Raw genomic sequence first — 21,936 nt, 5'->3', positions numbered from 1 at the left:
CCATGGCCATAGTACGTAAATTTGGAAAGCCTGATTTATCACTTTCACATGTAATCCTGCTTGGCCGGAAATTCTACATGCACACTGCATCTTTCAAGAAGTATTTATTTCTTCATTTCTGAATTCTTTTCTCACCATTTTCTGTTCCTATTCTTACACCGCTGTATGCTATAGCGAGCGTCAGCTAGTGGTCAATAATTCATGCAGTTCTTATCTACGTCTGCAGTATTTGTGGATAATCTGCTTTTGGCATATTAGAAGAATGTAGGTAGATTCATTCATTGAAATTCATTGTTTTTTTGTTTTTTCAAAAGATGACCAGCCTTTTTCTCTTTAACTTGGTTTTTCTTCAAATTTCTTCTAGACCCATCCCCGAAGGTGCATCAAAATAACCTGCAAGTTGATGCATCTGCCTTGAGCATATCGCACTTAAAAACCTTGACCTCCCCAGTCCCCAATTTCAGGAAGTTTTAATACTTTTTTGAATACATTTTTCTCCAATCCTAGGATCTGAAGTCTTAAATTTCAGCATCTAGTTTTATGTAGTTACATAGACTAAAATGTACTGGATAAGTTACAAGAGGTAAACAGTACCTCAATCTTGTGGATTTTGAATGCTGGAGTCTGAGTGTTACCAGGTTGTTTATTTTTCACCTAACTGTTTCTATATTTGATTATGTACTATCATGTTGGATATGCTGGTGATGCCTAGGCATACGAGCTCATCAGAAAATAGTGCATATAGATAGCTGAGTTGCACACAATGGATTCACAATATGGCCTTAAATGTCCAAACTGCTTTTTTGGTACTTGGGAGACTTGTATGCTTTTTAGAATTGGTTGAGTTGCAAAAGGAACTGATGGCTTATAATTTGAATTTGTTTATTATGATGGGTAAGCCAAAGACCTACAAATAAGGAGATTTCCAAATTTGTAATGTTAAATATTTTGGGTCCACCACCAGTAAACTACTTTACTTTTCTTGAAACCAAAATAAGTTATAGCAATAGCATTAGACACTTTAGTGAGACCAGCTACTGTATGTTGCATGGTTTGGACACAGTGGGAACTTATGAAAAGACAGGAGACAGAGCTAGAAGTGGCAGAGTTGAAGATGCTATGATTTTTGCTTGAAATAACAAGGGTAGACAGGATTAGAAATTATTATATTAGAGGGACAACACAGGTACAGCAGTTTAGTGACCAAATGAGAGAGGCTTGATTAAGATAGTTTGGGCATGTGCAGAGGAGAGATACTGTGTATATCAGAAAAAATGTTTAGGATGGAACCACCAGGAGGAAAAGAGGAAGACCAAGGAGGAGAGTTTATGAATGTGTTGAGGGTGGACATGAAGGCAGTCTGATGTAAAAGGAAAAGATGGAAACCAAGATCCGCTTTGGGGACTCCAAATGGGAGCAGCCGAAAGAACACCATCGGACATCTTCACTTAAAACTTGGCATTGTTACTCTAAATATGTGGTTGTTCTCATTTTATTTGTTGCTGTGTAACAAGCAGGGAAATGTTGGCTTAAACTGGAATAGGAAAATCGAGTCCCAGCATAATTCATTCAAGTTCCCTCATCCAAAGCTGTGCATTTGAGCAAAAAAGAGCAGAATGTCCAAGAATTTTAAATTCTTATTCAATATTATGACATTTGGGTTAATCAGTATATAACTGTTGTGGATGCTTTTGTATCATCTGTCTTGAGTAAATAGCAAAGGTGGGAACAAGAGATGGGTAAGTCTCGAATCAGGTCTCAAACTTCATGTCCCAAACAAGTCGTCATGTGTGTTTCACCAAATGCAATACTATTCCATAAATTTACACAATCTATGGCTTTTAAACATTTATTACATTTCCAAACTGTCAACTCCATGGATGAATAAAAGAAATATTTAGTGCAAATGCCCATGTAATGAGATATACAATACAGGTAGTGCAAACAATTTAGCAGACTTTTCAGTTTCCCATTAAATTTAAATGTATCTCCATTCAAAAAGTATTTATAACATGACTCCACTCCCTTCCATAAAAACAAACTCTCGGAGCAAGAGCCTGGATCTCTTTGATTTCTCAAAGCAGAAAAAACTCCAACATAAATATGTCTTAAGTATGACATAAATCATGCAAATTGTGTGATGAGAATAGAGGTCGATCCATCCAGTTTCCAATCCTCCTTATCCAGGGCAAGGATACAAGACGGGTGGAGGCCATTTTGCCAATCATTGGGCACAAGGCAGGAGCAAAACTGGACAGGGATGCCAGTCTATTATATGGTGAAAGTACACCCACAAATGCAATTGGCTAATTTCTTTTTCTTTCGGCTGCTCCCATTAAGGATTGCCACAGCGGATCATCTTCCATATCTTTCTGTCCTCTGCATCTTGTTCTGTTACACCCATCACCTGCATGTCCTCTCACCACATCCATAAACCTTTGCTTAAGTCTTGTCATGTCCAAACCAGCGCAGTCTTGCCTCTGACTGTCTCCCAACCGTCCAACTTGAGCTGACCCTCTAATGTACTCATTTCTAATCCTATCCATCCTCGTCACACCCAATGCAAATCTTAGAGCAGGAGGTAGCAGAGTTAAAGATGCTGTCTCCAGCTTTCTGGTCAGTACCACCGTCTCTAACCCATATAACATAGCTGGTCTCACTACCGTCCTGTAGACCTTCCCTTTCACTCTTGCTGATACCCGTCTGTCACAAATTACTCCAGACACTCTTCTCCACCCATTCCACTCTGCCTGCACTCTTTTTCACTTCTCTTCCACAGTCCCCATTACTCTGTACTGTTGATCAAGTATTTAAACTCATCCACCTTTGCCAACTCTACTCCCTGCATCCTCACCATTCCACTGACCTCCCTCATTCACACACATGTATTCTGTCTTGTTCCTACTGACCTTCATTCCTCTCCTCTCCAGAGCAGATCTCAATCTCTCCAGGGTCTCCTCAACCTGCTCCTTACTATCGCTACAGATCACAATGTCATCAGCAAACAACATAGTCCATGGGGACTCCTGTCTAATCTTGTCTGTCAACCTGTCCATCACCATTGCAAATAATAAAGGGCTCAGAGCTGATCCCTGATGTAATCCCACCTCCACCTTGAATGCATCCGTCGCTTCTACCACACACGTCACCACTGTCACACTTCCCTTGTACATATCCTGTACAACTCTTACGTACTTCTCTGCCACTCCCGACTTCCTCATACAATACCACAGCTCCTCTCAAGGCACCCCGTCATATGGTTTCTCCAGGCCCACAAAGACGCAATGCAACTCCTTCTGGCCTTCTCTAAACTTCTCCATCAACATCCTCAGAGCACACATTGCATCTGTGTTGCTCTTTCTTTCTTGAAACCATACTGCTGCTCACTAATCATCATCTCACTTCTTAACCTAGCTTCCACTACTCTTTCCCATAACTTCATGCTGTGGCTCATCAATTTTATTCCCCTGTAGTTACTGCAGTCCTGCACATCCCCCTTATTCTTAAATATCGGCACCAGTACACTTCTTCTCCACTCCTCAGGCATCCTCTCACTTTCCAAGATTCCATTAAACAATCTGGTTAAAAACTCCACTGCCATCTCTCCTAAACACCTCCATGCTTCCAAAGGTATGTCATCTGGACCAATGGCCATTCTTCATCCTCTTCCTAGCTGTCCTTACTTTCTCCTTGCTAATCCATTGCACTAAATGATTCACTATCTCCACGTCATCCAACCTCTTCTCTCTCGTTCTCTTCATTCATCAGCCTCTTAAAGTACTCTTTTCCAATTGCTCAACACACTGTTTGCTTGTGAGTATGTTTCCATCTTTATCACCCTAACCTGCTGCACATCTTTCCCAGCTTGGTCCCTCTGTCTAGCCAATCAGTACATGTCCTTTTCTCCTTAGTGTCCAGCCTCTCTCACAACTCATCATATGCTTTTTCTTTAGCCTTTGCCACACCTCTCTTCACCTTGCGCCTTATCTCCTTGTACTCTTGTTTACTTTGTGCATCTGACTATCCCACTTCTTCTTTGCCATCCTCTTCCTCTGTGTACTCTCCTGTATTTCCTCATTCCACCATCAGGTTTCCTTTTCCTCCTTCCTCTTTCCAGATGTCACGCCATGCACCCTTCTTGCTGTCACCCTTGCTACATCTGCTGTAGTTTCCCAGCTGTCTGGTAACTCTTCACTGCCACCCAGTGCCTGTCTCACCTCCTCCCTAAACTCAACCTTGCAGTCTTCCTTTTTTCAAATTCCACCTTTTGATCCTTGGCTCTGCCCTCACTCTCTTCCTCTTCTTGATCTCCAACGTCATCTTAGACCACCATCCTAGGCTGCTCAAGTATACTTTCCCCTGCCACCACTTTGCAGTCTTCAATCTCCTTCAGATCAACTCTTCTGCATAGGATGTAATGTACCTGTGTGCATCTTCCTCCACTATTGTACATAACCCAATGTTCCTCCCTCTTCTTAAAATACGTATTCACCACAACCATGTCCATCCTTTTGGCAAAATCCACTATCTTCTGACCTTCTTCATTCCTCTTCTTGACACCATACCTACCTATCACCACCTCGTCTCCACTGTTCCCTTCAGCAACATGTCCATTGAAATCCACTCCAATCACCACTTTCTGTCCCTTGGGTACACTGTTCATCACTTCATCCAACTCACTCCAAAAATCTTTTCTCACCCATTGCACACCCAACTTGTGGTGCATATGCACTAACATTCATCATCACACCTCCAATTTCCAGCTTCATAATCATTACTGTTTGACACTCTTTTCACCTCCCAAAACACTCTTGACATACTGTTCCGTCAGAATAACTCGTACCCCATTTCTCCTCCCATCCACACCATGATAGAACAATTTGAATCCACCTCCAATCCACCTGGCCTTACTCCCCTTCCATTTAGTCTCTTGCACACACTATATCAACCTTCCTTCTCTCCATCATATCAGCTAACTCTCTCCCCATACCAGTCATACTGCCAGCATTCAAAGTTCCTACCCTCCGTTCCAATCTTTACTTTCCTCCTCTCCTCCTGCCTTTGGACTTCAACAATGACTGCCAACATGTTGGTGGTGGTGATCCAGTATGGAAATTTGTATTGTTGTCTGCATATTGATTTGGCAAAATTTTACACCGGATGCCTTTCCTGACGTAACCCTCCCCATTTATCCGGGCTTGGGACCAGCACGAAAAAACATTGGTTTGTGCATCCCCTGTGGCTGGGTTATGCAATTGGCTAATTTCAGTATCATAACCTACATGTACTTTTTCTGTGGATGGAGACCCATGCAAACTCCATGCAGGGAACACCCAGGACCTAAGCCCTTGTCTCCATGCTGCAAGGTAGCAGGACTACTACTGTCACCCAAGAACAGAGAATGATTGAAAGCCGCACAAAGGAACTTACATTAAGTAGAAATAATAAGTCATAAAATAGTTGTACAAGGGCAGCACGGTGGCGCAGTGGTAGCACTGCTGCCTTGCAGTAAGGAGCCACAGGTTAGATGGATTGACGATTCTAAATTGTCCCTAGTGTGTGTCCTGCGGCAGGTTGGTGCCCTGACCAGGATTGGTTCCTGCCTTTCGCCCTGTGTTGGCTGGGATTGGCTCCACGGATTCAGTGGGTTGGAAAATGGATGGATAGTTGTATAATAGAATTTTACAGCAATAAGTATAGCAACAAAAACATTAAATAAAGAAGTCATATACAGTAAATGTAAAATAATAATCCAACGAGAACAATATAAATGAAATATTTTAAATATGAACAAGCACAGTTCCATCACAACAAAAACTAATGTATGAAATTTGAAAATACCCAGCTGAATTAAGGATTTCTAGAATGAAAAATTAAAAACATAATACACTACATACAGGTAGTATAAGAAATTAAATAACATTCAGACAAGTACAGTGATGGTGTGAGTAGTCCTTGAGTCCTAGTATTAAATCTGACACGTTTTGTATGTGTATATATGCCTTCATTTAAACAGTGGAATATAAATGAGTTTGGGTTGGATGTAAAGTCTGTACAAGTCACAAGGTGGAAGTCAAAGTTCAAGTGGAAGTTTATTGGGGGATAAATGTCATCCAGTATTCACATTACATTATAAACAGTCTTGTGTATTGGAATGAGTCATTCTTAAAATATTGCAGTGATGCTTAAATAGTTAGTACACTGCAACAACTTTGTAAATTTCAGTTTAAATTTAAGCTCCTTAGTCCGCACTTGAAAGTTTCTTGCGATTATTTACTGATACTTGTTATCACACAAACAGATGCTTATAGAAGGCAAAAATGTAGATGTAAAGAGGGCTATGTGCAAAGATTTTGTGCTATTTATTTATACAACCTTTGAATTAATGTTTGTTAGCTGGTGTCTTTATAATTGAGGTTTAAAATCCATACTCCATTAATATTAGAATATGAAACCTTATGCAAAATGTATTTAATGTTTTATATATAATCATAGGGGAATAATACCTGCTTTTGTTTCCTGTTATGTAATGACAATTTAGTTTTTTTTAATTCAGGTTGATGATTTTAATACTCCAATTGTACTGGATACTGGGTCTGGGCTTGTCAAAGCTGGATTTGCAGGTCAGGACCGTCCAGCCATTGTTTTTCCAAGTGTTATTGGGAAACCTAAATATGAGGTAAGACTTCTTAAATTAATATGCGGCATTAAAGAAACAAGTTTCTTGTTAAATATAGCAAGAACTAAGAATGCTTCCTTACTAAACCAGTATGGAATATGCAATTTAAATCACGTGAATGTAAACTGCAGTCATATGTTAAAGTGATTTGAGCATGTTTTAAGGTGGGTGATATCCCCCTTCTGATTAGTCTTGAGTCTTTGTTCACTCAGTTGTAAACAAACACACATACTGTACATACAGTAATGGCAATTTGAAGAGTACGATGTAACTAAAATGGATAGATGATGATGCAGTACAATATATTCTTGGAGGCTTATGGGTGGTTTGAGTTTAGATTCCACCATTCAGCACATTTCTGTTTTGTGTTTAATCATTTTCCAAACCCCAATAAACTAGTTGTTGGTTTCCAGGGACTCCCCCTATTTTGTGGGCCTGGAGAAGCCTAAAAAAACCTATGGTTGATATGATGTATAATTTAAACATTCTTTTTGTGCATTTGACATCAAGCTTTATTCTGCTGCAGTTGTAGAATATTCAGAAAGACCTTTAGACTATCTGATGGATCTTATTTTTCAGGACAAGGAACTCTCTAGCTTATCGCTTTAAATTTCTTTATTTTAATTTCAGTAGTTATAAAATCTAACAAACTTCAGAATTGATGCAGCCCTTCTATATTGTTCTTGGTAAATTGGTACTTTAAGCATGTTCACTCCCATTCTTTGTACCTTCCTTCAGATTTTTTCTGGATCCTTCATTCCCAGCATTACAATCTGAAGAAAGTAAACTAAAATGTCACTGCTTAAGTATTTGTTAACATCATACTTAAAACACATGGTGTATGTAGCAAACATAACATGTTAATTCACATGAGTTAAACTATTACTTTAATCACATTTAAAAGTAAGGTTAAAACAACCTTGTGACTGTCTGGGTTGGCATCTGCTTCCACATCATCCTTGAACTCTGAACCATGATCAGGATCTGCCAGGCAAACGAGGACACAGACCAGCAAGGCTGATGTACAAAAAGTGATGGTGCTTTAATTTAATAATCTAGTGGATCAAAACCCCAAAATGCAAACTTGTCCCAACTGCCATCTTCGGCATCTGCTGGTGTACTCTGGGCAAAACCTCTATCTTCCACTATGTACCCTTGATTTCTGCTAGATCTGTGGTAGGCTGCTCCATTGCCCCTACTCCTCCAGGCTGTTCAGTGGGTGACAGTCCATACCTTGGAATGCTGTTCCCTTCACTCCCCCATGAGGATACTGACCGCTCTGCCTCCTCTCAGCTGTGCTGGCTCACTCCCAATTCTTCCCATTGTTACTTCAGTTTTATTTTTTCTTCTGTTGTTCTGATCAAACCCAGTTTCTTCTTTGATGGGCACGGTGTTCTAATTGCCTGCCTCCCATGGAGTGCCAAATTGGAACAGCTGACAAATTAGGCAATCAGCTCACTGTATATACCCCATAGTGACTCCACTCCACAACCATGCATGTGCACTCATGGAACCAGGGTGCACACTGCAAAAAAAATGAAGTCTAACCAAGTGGAACATTCTTCTATCAAGTAAGGCTTTTTAGAAGATGTATTGACATTTTATTTTATTTTTTTTTTCAGATTTTATTTTTTTGGATAAATAAAATAGTACTTTTTTTCTTTAATTTTTGCACTGCCACAGACTTCCACTTCATCACAAACTTTTAATTTTTTTTTTTTTTTATTAAGTTGCTCACTTTCCAGTATAATGCAGTTTCACTGAAGGTTTTTTCTTTTGGGGTTAAATTTGCACAGTATGCATACATTATTTAGCATCTGTTAGACACTTTTTAACAATGAAAATCCCTTTAAATAAATGACTGGTTTTTCATTAGGGAGTAGCACTTTGAAGAGGTGAAATGTTTCAGTTAGTTATAATAATCTTCTTTCTGCTGCTCCCATTAGGGGTTGCCACAGCGGATCATCTTCCATATCTTTCTGTCCTCTGTATCTTGTTCTGTTACACCCATCACTTGCATGTCCTCTCACCACATCCATAAACCTTCTCTTAGGCCTTCCTCTTTTCCTCTTCCCTGGCAGCTCTATCCTTAGCACCCGTCTTCCAATATACTCAGCATCTCTCCTCTGCACATGTCCAAACCAGCGTAATCTCGCCTCTCTGACTTTGTCTCTCAACCGTCCAACTTGAGCTGACCCTCTAATGTACTCATTTCTAATCCTGTCCATCCTCGTCACACCCAATGAAAATCTTAGCATCTTTAACTCTGCTACCTCCTGCTCTGTCTCCTGCCTTCTGGTCAGTGCCACTGTCTCCAACCCATATAACATAGCTGGTCTCATTACCGTCCTGTAGACCTTCCCTTTCACTCTTGCTGATATCCGTCTGTCACAAATCACTCCTGACACTCTTCTCCACCCATTCTACCCTGCCTGCACTCTTTCACCTCTCTTCCACAATCTCCATTACTCTGTACAGTTGATCCCAAGTATTTAAACTCCTCCATCTTCGCCAACTCTACTCCATGCATCCTCACCATTCCACTGAACTGCCTCTATTCTGTCTTGTTCTTACTGACCTTCATCCCTCTCCTCTCTAGAGCATATCTCCACCTCTCCAGGGTCTCCTCAACCTGCTCCCTACTATCGCTACAGATCACAATGTCATCAGCAAACATCATAGTCCACGGGGACTTCTGTCTAATCTCGTCTGTCAACCTGTCCATCACCATTGCAAATAAGAAAAGGCTCAGAGCTGATCCCTGATGTAATCCCACCTCCACCTTGAATGCATCAGTCACTCCCACTGCAAACCTCACCACGGTCACACTTCCCTCGTGCAAATCCTGTACAACTCTTACGTACTTCTCTGCCACTCCTGACTTCCTCATACAATACCACAGCTCCTCTCGAGGCACCCTGTCATATGCTTTCTCCAGGTCCACAAAGATGCAGTGCAACTCCTTCTGGCTTTCTCTATACTTCTCCATCAATATCCTCAGAGCAAACATTGCATCTGTGGTGCTATTTGCATTGGCATGAAACCATACTGCTGCTCACAAATCATCACCTCACTTCTTAACCTAGCTTCCACTACTCTTTCCTGTAACTTCATACTGTGGCTCATCAATTTTATCCATCTGTAGTTACTACAGTTCTGCACATCCCCCTTATTCTTAAATATTGGCACCAGTACACTTTTCCATTCCACAGGTATCCTGTCACTTTCTAAGATTCCATTAAACAATCCAGTTAAAAACTCCACTGCCATCTCTCCTAAACACCTCCATGCTTCCACAGTTATGTCATCTGGACCAATGGCTTTTCCATTCTTCATCCTCTTCATAGAAGTCCTTACTTCCTCTTTGCTAATCCGTTGCACTTCCTGTTTCACTATCTCCACATCATCCAGCCTCTCTCTCTCTCGCTCTCGTTCTCTTCAGTCATCAGCCTCTCACTCTTTCCATCTGCTCAACACTCTCCTCGCTTGCGAGTATGTTTCAATCTTTATCACCCTAACCTGCTGCACATCTTTCCCAGCTTGGTCCCTCTGTCTAGCCAGTCAGTACAGGTCCTTTTCTCCTTCCTTAGTGTCCAACCTCTCATACAACTCATCATACGCCTTTTCTTTAGCCTTGTGCCTTATCTCATTGTACTCTTGTTTACTTTAGGCATCTCTCCGACTATCCCACTTCTTTCTCTGCATATTCTCCTGTACTTCCCCATTCCACCACCAGGTTTCCTTTTCCTCTTTCCTCTGTCCAGATGTCATGCCAAGCACCCTTCTTGCCGTCACCCTCCCAACTGTCTGGTAATTCTTCACTGCCACCCAGTGCCTGTCTCACCTCCTCCTTAAACTCAACCTTTGTGGTCTTCCTTTTTCAACTTCCACCATTTGACCCTTGTCTCTGCCCTCACTCTCTTCCTCTTCTTGATCTCCAACTTCACCCTACGGAACACCATCCTGTGCTGCTTAACTACACTTTCCCCTGCCACCACTTTGCAGTCTTCAATCTCCTTCAGATTGACTCTTCTGCATAGGATATAATCTACCCGTGTGCATCTTCTTCCACTCTTGTACGTAATCCTGTGTTCCTCCCTCTTCTTAAAATGCTCATTCACCACAGCCATATCCATCCTTTTGGCAAAATCCACTATCCTCTGACCACCTTCATTTCTCTCCTTGACACTGGACCTACCCATCACCTCCTCATCTCCTCTGTTCCCTTCACCAACATGTCCATTGAAATCCAGCGTCCCTTGGGTATGCTGTTCATCACTTCATCCAACTCGCTCTAAAAAATCTTTTCTCATCCATTGCACACCCAACTTGTGGGGCATATGCACTAACATTCATCACACCTCCAATTTCCAGCTTTATAATCATCACTTTGACACTCTTCATCTCCAAAACACTCTTGACATACTGTTCCTTCAGAATAACCCCTACTCCATTTCTCCTCCTATCCACTCCATGATAGAACAATTTGAATTCACCTCTGGTCCACCTGGTCTTACTCCCCTTCCATTTAGTCTTGTGCACACACAATATATCAACCTTCCTTCTCTCCATCATATCTGCTAACTCTCTCCCCTTACCAGTCATACTGCCAACATTCAAAGTTCCTACCCTCAGTTCCACTCTCTCTTTACCTTCCTCCTCTCCTCCTGCCTCCAGATACGTTCACCCCCTTCTCCTTCTAATTCTTCTTCGGCCAACAGTAGCCCAATTTCCGCCAGCACCTTGTTGGCTAGCCGTACTGGTGGCAGTCGTTGTTAACCCAGGGCTTGACCGATCAGGTATGGAAATTTGTATTGTCCATGTATTGATCTGGCAAAATTATACACCGGATGCCCTTCCTGACATAACCCTCCCCATTTATTGGGGCTTGGGACCGGCACAAAGAAACTCACTGGTTTGTGCATCCCCTGTGGCTGGGTTAGTTGTTGTACTGTATAAATAAAATGTAGTATTAGTATTTTTCCCATGCTCAAGGTGCTTAAGATCTCCACTCGTAATTTTTTTTTTTTTTGGCCTTAAAGGAAGTAATGAATGGTACCATGGAAAGAGAAACTTATATTGGTCATGATGCACAGCACATGAGGGGTGTTCTGACTTTAAAATATCCAGTGCAGAATGGAGTTATAAAGAACTGGAATGACATTGAAAACGTAAGTTTAAACTTAGTTTCATGATTCCATGAAACCTCGTAATTCAATTTAGTTACTGAAAAAAATTCAGTTTCTATTCAATATTTCTTAATTTTGGTTTCAGATGCTTTACTCCACCATTTGTCTATCCAAATGTTGAACCTGCACACTTTTTGAACAGTTTTGTGATATTTTATATTCTTTAGCTGTTTGCAAATGTGATTTAGAAATGTTGACATTTTCACATTAATTTTTATTGTTGGGTGCATAGTACAATGATTTTTTTTTTTTTTTTTTCTTCAATGAGATTTTAGGTTATACTGCTTTAGACTAGGCCAAGCCAGTTTGTCTGAAGCACGATAGGATGAATTAGTTTGACCTAGGAATGTGTGATTGCTGGCCAAACTAGTTTATACAAGGACAAATCCAGTTTATCCCGAACCCAATGTAGAGGTCCCAGGTCAATCTAGTTATCTAGTTCAGGATAATCTAGTTTGGGCTAGGTTTATCCTATTCACTTCAGCAAACAGGTTTGGCCTGAATTAAGATTTGTTGTTTGGTGAAAGTGAAATCCACATACACGAGCGACAGACGCGAAGTGGCTGGCGCATAGCACAAGCTGTTGGAGGGATTGGCAAGTGAAGCGAGCAGGGGGCAATGCCCCCTAGTATATAACTGAGTTTTAAAAAAAGAGCTTTAATTGGAAATGCCAGTCTTGCATTTTAAATGTTGAACGTACTATATTTTCTCATAAAGGGCAAAGTTTTAAGTGAAATGGTAATGGCTGCCTACTGTATATATGTAAACTATGTTCACTTTTTTTCTCTGGCCAAAAAAAAAAATTAGAAATTTAGTAAATGTAAAAGTAATTGAATTTCAGATTTGGCAACATACATTTCATCAACTCGGTGTGAATACAGAAGATCATCCGGTGTTGCTGACAGAGGCAGCTATGAATCCAAGTGAAAACAGACGGCGAATGGTAGAAATCATGTTTGAAAGCTTCAATGTGCCTTTTACATATGTTGCAGTACAAGCAGTATTGGCACTTTATGGAACTGGAAGAACTACAGGTATGGTGTCTGACAAATGTAGCAGTTATTTTAGTGCCAAAGTTTGTTAGTTATAGATGAACTATATGGACAGTGGAGATGGTGATTCTAGCCAGGGTCAGTCATGTTGGGGTGTGCTCTAGATTTATTTTGCACAAGTTGAAAAGCCATGAAAAGCCTTGCCAGTATTATACTGATTTAGTACAGAATTTGTGGAGTCAGTCTGGGAGAAACATTTAGGAATTTCAAATAATGCCTTAGCCCTTCCCATAATAAATCCGCTAGTTTGTAGTAGATATGCAATTTAAGTGTTTAAATTTTACACAAGATGGAATGAAATAGTTTTGAATTCACCAACCACCTGCAATGCCTAAAAGGGCGACTCTGAATTTTTTTTAGGTTTGCAGTATAAGGCACATACTGCTTCCAGTAGAAGCATGCAGATGGCTTTTGTGAGAATGATCATCTCCTGTACTGTTTTCAGTTTAGCTAAAAAGGAGAAGCTATTCTGTGTGGAACAGAAATGGATCCAAAAACACTCCTCTCAACTAAGTAAACATTGGAGTCGTATGACACTTATGGGTGATGGCTGCCTAAATCTTTTTCACCTCACTTCTACTAGAACCCTTGTGTAAAATATCTACTAACCAGACAATATATTTAGGACGCAAAACATATTTGGTTACCATTAATTCTACTTTCTGATGTGGATGAATCTGCTGGCTGTGATTCCTACTGAGAAACCATGAACCTTTTGATGAGCACAGAAACATCTTGAACACAACTCTGCAAACTAACTTCACCAACCTTAGAATTAATCTTTTGTATTAAGTATGAACAGGCAAATTCCCAGGGAAGTTTATTTTCTGCAATCTCGCAACTCTTGCCATGATTCAGAAATGTATGCTCTCTGGCTCAAACTTGGTGCCCTTAAAATGAAAATGTCTGTCCAGGAAAACTGGGCATGCTGAGACAACATTCAGATAGTCTGATGTAGAGAGGGTGCAGATGGTCATCATTTCAACTCGTTCCTAGTCAGGATGTGCACAAAACTGTTTCCAAAGCTTTTTTTTTTTTCCCTCCCTGCCCCTGATATGAGGGCACATAGGATATAGTCTGCACTGACTACCCTGGGTCCCCATTCTGTCATGAAGTTAAGGGTTTTTGGATTGGTAGTGCATTCTTAACAAAACTTGCCATGTTCAGGATGTTTCAAGTCTTCCTTTCCCAAACATTTGCCCTGTTACTATACAGTGCAGATGTTTGTTTGGTCCCGCAATTAAGAAAGCAAAAGAAGTTGTCTTTCAGTAGTTCTTTACCTGGCAATGTGAAAGTTAAGTAATTGTTCAGTGTACTCCACATAGGACTCTCATAGGAGGCTCTCGCAGCAATATATAGATTCATCACTAATGGCACCTTCCCACAGTGATGCACACCGCTTTGTGTTTAGCCTTTATTTTAATTTGTTCCTGACTGGTGATAAGTGCCTTTTTATTTTAGCCTATTTTGCAGTTCATATGGAGAGATCTGTTGGTGTAGCAATAATTGACATACTTCCACCCCTATTTTTCAGAACAATGCTTTTAACGTTGGAGTCCACTCGTATGTTTACCTTGTTTGACAGACTATAAGAATTGTGAAGCTTGGTGACCTATTTATGCTGGGCTACTCTCATTCCAATCTCTCCGGTCTAATTTTTCTCCATCTTTGTTTTTACAAATTTGTTTTGTTAAGAACATAGTTTTCCACCTTCTCTCTGCTCTACCGCTTGTCATATTGACTCCCCATCTTACTCTTTCTGCCTGGCTAACCATCCAACTTCTAGCCTCTATACTGTATTATTTAACTCTGCTTGTAAATCTCTCCCCCTAATTTCAGTTTGGCTGAGAGACCTCTCAGAAGTTCCTGAAATCATAATTTGCATCAAACTTAATTGAAGTTTGTTCATAGACCTTACCTCTCTCCCCATAAGCAATATGTAATGGGTCTTGAACATGATCCTCTTCGTCACTTTTGCACATTGGATATCCTAGGCACTTTTCTCAACATGTTCTGGGTCTGTCCTCCTGTATTTTTTTTTCCCCTTTGGACCGTTGTTTCTTGTGCCTTGTTTTTCCTGATATTCCATTGTTGCCTATAACTGTAATCTTTTTAGATGTGTCCTCTCTGCAACTTATCACTTACCAGTAGAATTTTCTGTTCAGTCATGCAGTTAAACTTCTGCTTGCTTCACAGTGGTGGTTGCCAGAGACTGTTGCTAATAATGACTGGGTTTTTAAATTTTAGTTTAGTACATTTGGAGTTCTGCTTCTCATTAACAAATTATTCATGAAAACTACTATAGACTGATTTACTGCTGTTCATTCCTTTAAATTCTGGATGTCTGCTTACAGTATTATTGCTACTGCTAATTCAGTGCTTCCAGACTCACCAGGGATTGGGGTTTGAGTGGGTGTATTGGGGGAGGTGTGGATAATTGCCATCAGGGTGTGCATTCTATTGTAAATGTTCCATTGTTTTATTGAATATTGTAATGATTCAATAATCACAGAAAATGACCATTGGTTAAACTTTGCTATTGATGTGAATTCTATATGATCATTCTAGCACATGCATATTGGACAATTTTGCCTGTTGCTGCTATCTTTTCCAGATTGTTCTTGAGTTTGCATTGTCTGCTCCATATGTGGTCATTCTCTTACTAACCCCACATTGATTGAGAGTACATATTTGTTTTGAAATTATCACTTTGAGTACACTGACATTTTTAAATTGCATCTGAATTGACTTTATATTTAAAAAGGCCTTATGGTGTGAAGCAGATCTTTTTCAAATTTGTACACATTCCACTTATCCTTGTGCTTGTTGCTTACTTTATTAAAAAAAAAATAGGTGTTGTATTTGATTCTGGAGATGGTGTGAGTCACAGTGTTCCTGTGTACGAAGGCTATAGTATCCCATATGCAACACAGCGTTTTAATCTGGCTGGTCAGGACATCACTCAGAATTTGAAAAAGGTATGTAAAAGGAAATTTCTCCTGGTAAGCATTACATGACCTATTCATTCATGACATATTTGAAATGCTGTAATGCTACAGAAAATATCAACTATTCAGTGTGTATAAAGGAAGAAAGAGCCCTCAAAGGCCTTGTACCAGTATTAGGTTTGTGATCCCTTGTGTGGTGACTTCATGAACTTACTTTCATGATGGTAGACACAAGCAATGTCTTCAGGAAAAAATACTGACACTGTCCCCTGGAAATTGGGCTGCGGGTGGTAGTTACCTTCATATCCAGGTAAGAAATGTAGTCTGGCTGTTGAAATACCCCAAATCTACCACATTGAGTTGCTATTTAGGCTTACTTCGTACATAATGAAAGGAGGTTGTGTCAGGTGCAGTGTGATGGGTTATGGGCAGATTTAGCTGGATCAGATTCTTCAAAGGACACTAGTACTGGGATAGTCACTAAAAGTATAAAGATCAAGAACATGTACAGTTTACTGGAACCTTCCTATCATTTCCAAAGATTAGGCTATTAAGGCTAAAACATTTTATTTTAATTGCATAGTTGCTTCAAGAGAGGGGCTTCTCATTTAGGACAACAGCAGAACAAGAGATTGTGAGAGAGATCAAGGAGGCATGTTGCTATGTTGCTCAAGATTATGAAGCTGAACTTGAGGAAGATGAAAGATCTGCTGGTACAGAAATGTATTATACATTACCTGATGGACAAATTATTAGCATAAACAAAGAGCGATTCCGGTAAGCACATACTATTGGTTTATTTTACCTTTTATATTGAGCTTGGAAGTGCTGTAAGCAGGTTGTTAGGTGGGATAATGATTTGTACCTGCAACTTTAAAATTTAAACCAGTTTTAAATTACCTTTTAAAAGACTGTAGTAATTTTGAAGACTTTTTTATATATGTTATATTATATTATATTATATTATATTATATTATATTAAATACCTGGTTAATTTCACATGAGTGATTTTACTTTTTTTGATAAAGGGCACCAGAGATACTATTCAAACCAGAGCTAATTGGAAGAGATCATTATGGAATACATGAAAGTATCTTTCGCTCAATTCTTCGTTGTGATGTGGATCTCAGGCAAAGTTTTGTTAACAACATTATTTTGTCAGGTAAAAATGTAATGCATTTTTTTCACTTTCTTATCCAATTGAGTGTTGTATGAGAAACCAGCGCCTATTCTAATTTCAGTGGGTACAAGATGGAAACCAGCTCTGGACTTGGTGTAGTTCATCATAGGGCACATCTGCTCTTTCACCCTCATTCACTCTCGTGAGTCCACTTTGGGGATTCTAGGATTTTCAGGATTTTGGAGGAAGTCACAAAAGTTGGGGAGAGAGAGAGAAACACTCGTAGATATGGGCGTGGTGGGGGGGGGGGGGGCGGGGGGGGGGGGGGTTTTGGGGGACGAAAGGGGGGGTTGCAAGCTTAGCAGTGTCAGGACTTTGAACTTGGTGTGCTTTTTTTTTTTTTTTTTTTCTTCAAGTCCACTAAGCATATTTGTTATATTGGAGCAAAAACACAAACTAAAGAAAGATTTAAAGGGTAAGCAAATCCTCATTTGAATCAGTTAACAGGTTGTTCTCATCACTTTTAGCTACAGATATAAAAATACTTTCTTATTCTTAGTCTCTCTCCTCCTTCCTTGCTTTAGAATCAAATTCTTCACTATCAAAAGTGGTCTTTTAAACTCCCTCCAGTATTTGAGGACCAAACTTCCAGAATCACTTACACAATTTTTCTCTGACATGAAGAGCTCTAGAACTCAGTGGCTTCCAGTGTCTGAGTCAACTGAGCATTTTATATGCTACCCATTTTCTTAAAGCTGCAAAATTATACACCGTCTGGAGGAACCATGATGGTCTGCTGTCAATCTTCCATGAGTCTTCGAGAGGTCAAATTCCTTGTGTTCTGATTAGTCCGCTCTGTTCTGTGTAATCTATTAAGATTGCTTTAAGTTGTATTATATATAGGATGGGGCATTGAGATCATGCCACAAGGGGGACATCAAGGGGCCTTCTAAACCATTCAAACATCTTTTTGTCTAAACTCCTGATATTAGAGTGAATTATGAAGACCTGATTTAATAAATATTTAGAAGATGAATAAATGCTTAGTGAATAAAATAGATGCACTTAACCTGGCACATTATCCTGTATATCTGCACATACATGCTAGTGAATTAACGTCATTAGTAGTATGGTGCCTGAAAGTCCTTTTCTTAAAACGCCTTTATAATTCAACATGACCTAAAGAAACAATTGTCATATGGTTCAGTTTTGTATTGTTGTCACTCTACAGTGTTATTGGTACTGGGTTTCTTGTAATTTTCAGTATTTTTAAATTATTTTAATCCATTTCATAGGAGGAAACACATTATTCCCAGGTTTACCACACCGCCTTCAAGGAGAAATACAATCTATGGTGCCTTCTTGTTTGTCTGACTTTGTCAGGGTATCCAGTCCCAAAGATCGTGACTTTGCAGTGTGGATTGGAGGTGCTGTACTTGCCAACCTACCATCTTTTCGTTCTGCTTGGATCAGTCGGGAAGAGTATGAGGAAAATGGTGCAAATATTGTTTTCAGGAAGTGCTTTTGATGCATTTGCTTCAGGTTAAACTTGAACAATGTAACATGTTTAAGTGTAAACTTTTTCTAAGCAATATGGCCTATTTTTAAATTTGTCTGTTATGTATTTGTATGTCCATGTACACATTAGCCTTGTACAAGTTTTGTCTATTCTGTGCTTGAAAAGCACTTAAGTTTTAAATCCTAGCTTAACTACGACTTTATACACCTGTGTTTAGCATAACATTTTTACAAGGAGTCCAGTTAACCATTAGACAGTATCTTTATGCTTTATGGTGATTAAGCATAAGAACTGTTTTTCTGATGTACATCTGTGAAAAATGTCATTGGTCTTCCTTATTTTAGTTCCACAAAAGAAATATCAATGGTCCTGTAATGAAATCCTGTCCCGTTTTATGAGGTTCATTTAGTGCTGTTCACAATATAAGTGTGTGTTTTTTGGTTTCAAAATATAAATGGTAATTATATGAAAGCATGCTTTAGGGGGACACTTGTTTTCTGTTTTACTTCCCATTATAGCACATTTAATTTTGAGCTGGTAACTTCCAATGATTTTAGACAGAAACCCACAAAGACAGATTGTACTTGCACAGTAAAATGTTTGTGATATTAGCTCTTTCTCATTAACTTTGTATATGTTCACCTTTTTATTAGTTTGCACTTGTTCATTTTATGGTTGTCTACTATTAGGCTTGATTCACTAGTACAGATTATTAGTATTAGAACCTTCTTATTGTGATTTGTCAAACATTTGTCATAACTTTGAGATGTTGGTTTAAAAAAAAAAAAAAAAAAGCATGTTACGAATTGTATAAGGATATTATTCTTGGAAAATGGCCATTTCATTGCTAAATGTATCTTTATGGGTAAAACACTTAACAGGTACCTAGCTATTTATTTTTGCCAAATCGTGCTAAGAGTTGAAGTATAACATTGAACATGTTAGATTGATATAATTGTTTGGTTTTTTTTTTGTTTTGTTTTTTTCTTGTCTTGTATGTATTTTTTTTCAGCTCAATTGTGCCTTAACAGGAGGCAGGACCTCTATCCTGATATTTGTATATATTATCTTCTGTTTGTCTTAAGAGATATATATTTTAATATTTAAATTTTAATAGACCTTATTGGTCTTTAATAAATCTTTCCTGATGGATTCTGTTTTTGTTATGATTTACCAATCTGCAAAGTTTGCGTACCTGCAGTATGCAGTTTTAAAGCATATGCAAAATGTTATCTACATTGTACTACTTTCCTAAAGGAAATTTGGTTAAGAGTGAAAATTTTCTTTCCAAGCACAGGAGATGCATTTACAGTAGACAAAAATGCAAAAACCAAGCTTAATTTAATTTTGAAACTGTGCAAATCCATGAGATGAGTAAGGACTCAAGTCCGCCTTTCCTCACAAGCTGAGTTTTTGCCAGTGTGGGAACATTTACTAGCTCTTGATGCACTAAAGACACGATTTAAGGGGGTGATGGATGAAAGCCGTTTCACTCATTTCCTAAAAAGAACAAGTTTCACATAGGTTGAATTTTTTTTAGTGAATGTGCTTTACATAATAAGAGTTTAAAAAAAAAAATACTATTTGGTGAAAAGAGTAAATTGTGGCATTTGTTAACTGGATAGCAATTTGCCAAGGTTCTGGCAGGGACCTTTTAAGAGTGCTGAATAAAAAAAACTGCCTAACAAATGCCTTCACATGAAAAGGCATTGATTCAAATTTCACAGATACAGTTGGAAAAAATGTTTTGGTAATTTCATGTGCTCTTTTTTTTGGGTACAGAGTTAAATGAACCATTTATCTCCATGTAACTTTTAACTATGGCAAGCCAAATTAACATTTAGAGATTTAAAAATGCATTTTAAGATAACTGGAAATACATTTTGTTATTTCAAGATATCTTGAAATAAGTTTGTTTTGAGTTCTCAAATACATGTCGATCTTAATCACTTCTAAGATATATCAATATATTTGAGGTGTCTTGAAATACACAGGAAGTTATTTGAAATCTGAGATCTTAAAATGAAATACATTTGAGGTAGCTAAAACATTTTAGATCTCAAACAGTGAAATTCAAAATATCTTAAATCCTTTAAGATATCTTAATTATATTTCAAAATATCTTAAAATATTTCATGATATCTTAATAGGTCTCTTCTCCTCTTCAGATTTTAAAATGTATTTCAAGATATATGAATAGCATTTTCTGTTGTCTACACTATTTTAGATATCTGAATTTTCCATATCAAATAAAATCACTTCCTGTCCATTTTCAGATATCTGAAATTAATTTAAGGATATCTCAAATACATTAGGATATTTTGTAATAAACAGGAAGTCCCATTGAAAGAATAGGCAATTTTACAGTGATTTTGAGATCTTAAATGCATTTCAAGATATCTTGAAATGCACATGAAGCTATTTTGAGATCTTAATGCATTTCAGATCTCAAAATTAATTGCAGATATCTTCAAGTTTCCTTTACATTAAGATATCTTAAAGTGAGTTTCAGATATGATTACGTTTTAAGATATCTGAAATTCCTTTTGAGATGTCGCTAAGGGTTAATTTGGCTTGCCATAGTAAACACTTTTTTTTTTTTTTAAACGCGTCTATAAAATTCTTACCGAATACTCAAATATCAATACTGTAATTTACTTGAATTTAAAGTTTTGGATGTAGAAAACCATTTTATGACCTTTAATTCTATGGATTTTTTTGTTTTTTGTTTTTAACATCTCCCAGAACCTCCTCTGTTCAGAACAGTATATGTAATACACAATCACATAAAATTAAACGGGTTCACTTACACTTAGAAGCATTAACTTTGAGTTTTGCACTTTGTAAGGATGTGCCTACTCGTGTCTAAATCAGGATGTGCTTGTTTTCATTGCTGCCTGCCACAGTCCCTACTGATATACAGAAGGGAGTAAATGGAGGATATGAAGAATAGGTGTTGCATGGGCATTTAAGGACGTTTGCTGTGGTGCCATCCATGTATGGTGTATCAAAATGGCATCTTACCCCATACAATCCCCCAGTCCCAGGTCTGGGCGCAATGCAAGCAAAAAGCTGTAAAAGTGGGTTGGAAGGACCACATCTGCTATGCTGGAGTTTGGTTGTTGCTACATCCTACTAAGGGTACATTAAGACTTCAGACTGTTTAGTTGCATTTCAGCTGTAAGCATGTTAATCTGAAGGACTGTCTCTGTATTGTATTTTCAAGCTGAAAACCAAAGCAATAGCTTACTGGGATGTTGCTTGCTGACGCATCAGTACTACTTGGCATTCCAATAACATGACATATTAGAGACTTGAACAATACTATTAATGGATGGGTGACACAAGCCTACCACCAAGCAATAAGAATAGGAAGGCGAATGTCCCTGCATTCTCCTTAGGCGAGGTTGGTTGAAAGGCACAGGCAAT

General features: G+C 38.7%; 1 protein-coding gene across 2 annotated transcripts in view; it reads left to right on the top strand.

Moving 5' to 3' along the window:
- LOC114648438 (uncharacterized) overlaps positions 1 to 19,642 on the top strand; it is a 77,225-nt gene extending 57,583 nt beyond the window's left edge. Inside the window, exons 17-23 of one of the 2 annotated variants that reach the window (XM_051925275.1) lie at positions 6,557 to 6,679; positions 11,722 to 11,850; positions 12,710 to 12,902; positions 15,774 to 15,898; positions 16,452 to 16,645; positions 16,897 to 17,030; positions 18,284 to 19,642. In XM_051925275.1, coding sequence (XP_051781235.1) covers positions 6,557 to 6,679; positions 11,722 to 11,850; positions 12,710 to 12,902; positions 15,774 to 15,898; positions 16,452 to 16,645; positions 16,897 to 17,030; positions 18,284 to 18,516 — 1,131 coding nt within the window. In that variant the 3' untranslated portion in view covers positions 18,517 to 19,642. The remainder of the gene's footprint in view (positions 1 to 6,556; positions 6,680 to 11,721; positions 11,851 to 12,709; positions 12,903 to 15,773; positions 15,899 to 16,451; positions 16,646 to 16,896; positions 17,031 to 18,283) is intronic. The other variant, XM_051925276.1, reaches the window with a different exon arrangement.
- Positions 19,643 to 21,936: the final 2,294 nt, after the last annotated feature.

The sequence above is a fragment of the Erpetoichthys calabaricus genome, chromosome 3 (genome assembly GCF_900747795.2).
Source record: "Erpetoichthys calabaricus chromosome 3, fErpCal1.3, whole genome shotgun sequence".
NCBI lineage: Eukaryota > Metazoa > Chordata > Cladistia > Polypteriformes > Polypteridae > Erpetoichthys > Erpetoichthys calabaricus.
Note: the sequence above shows the minus strand (reverse complement) of the source record. Positions and strands in the feature narration are given on the sequence as shown.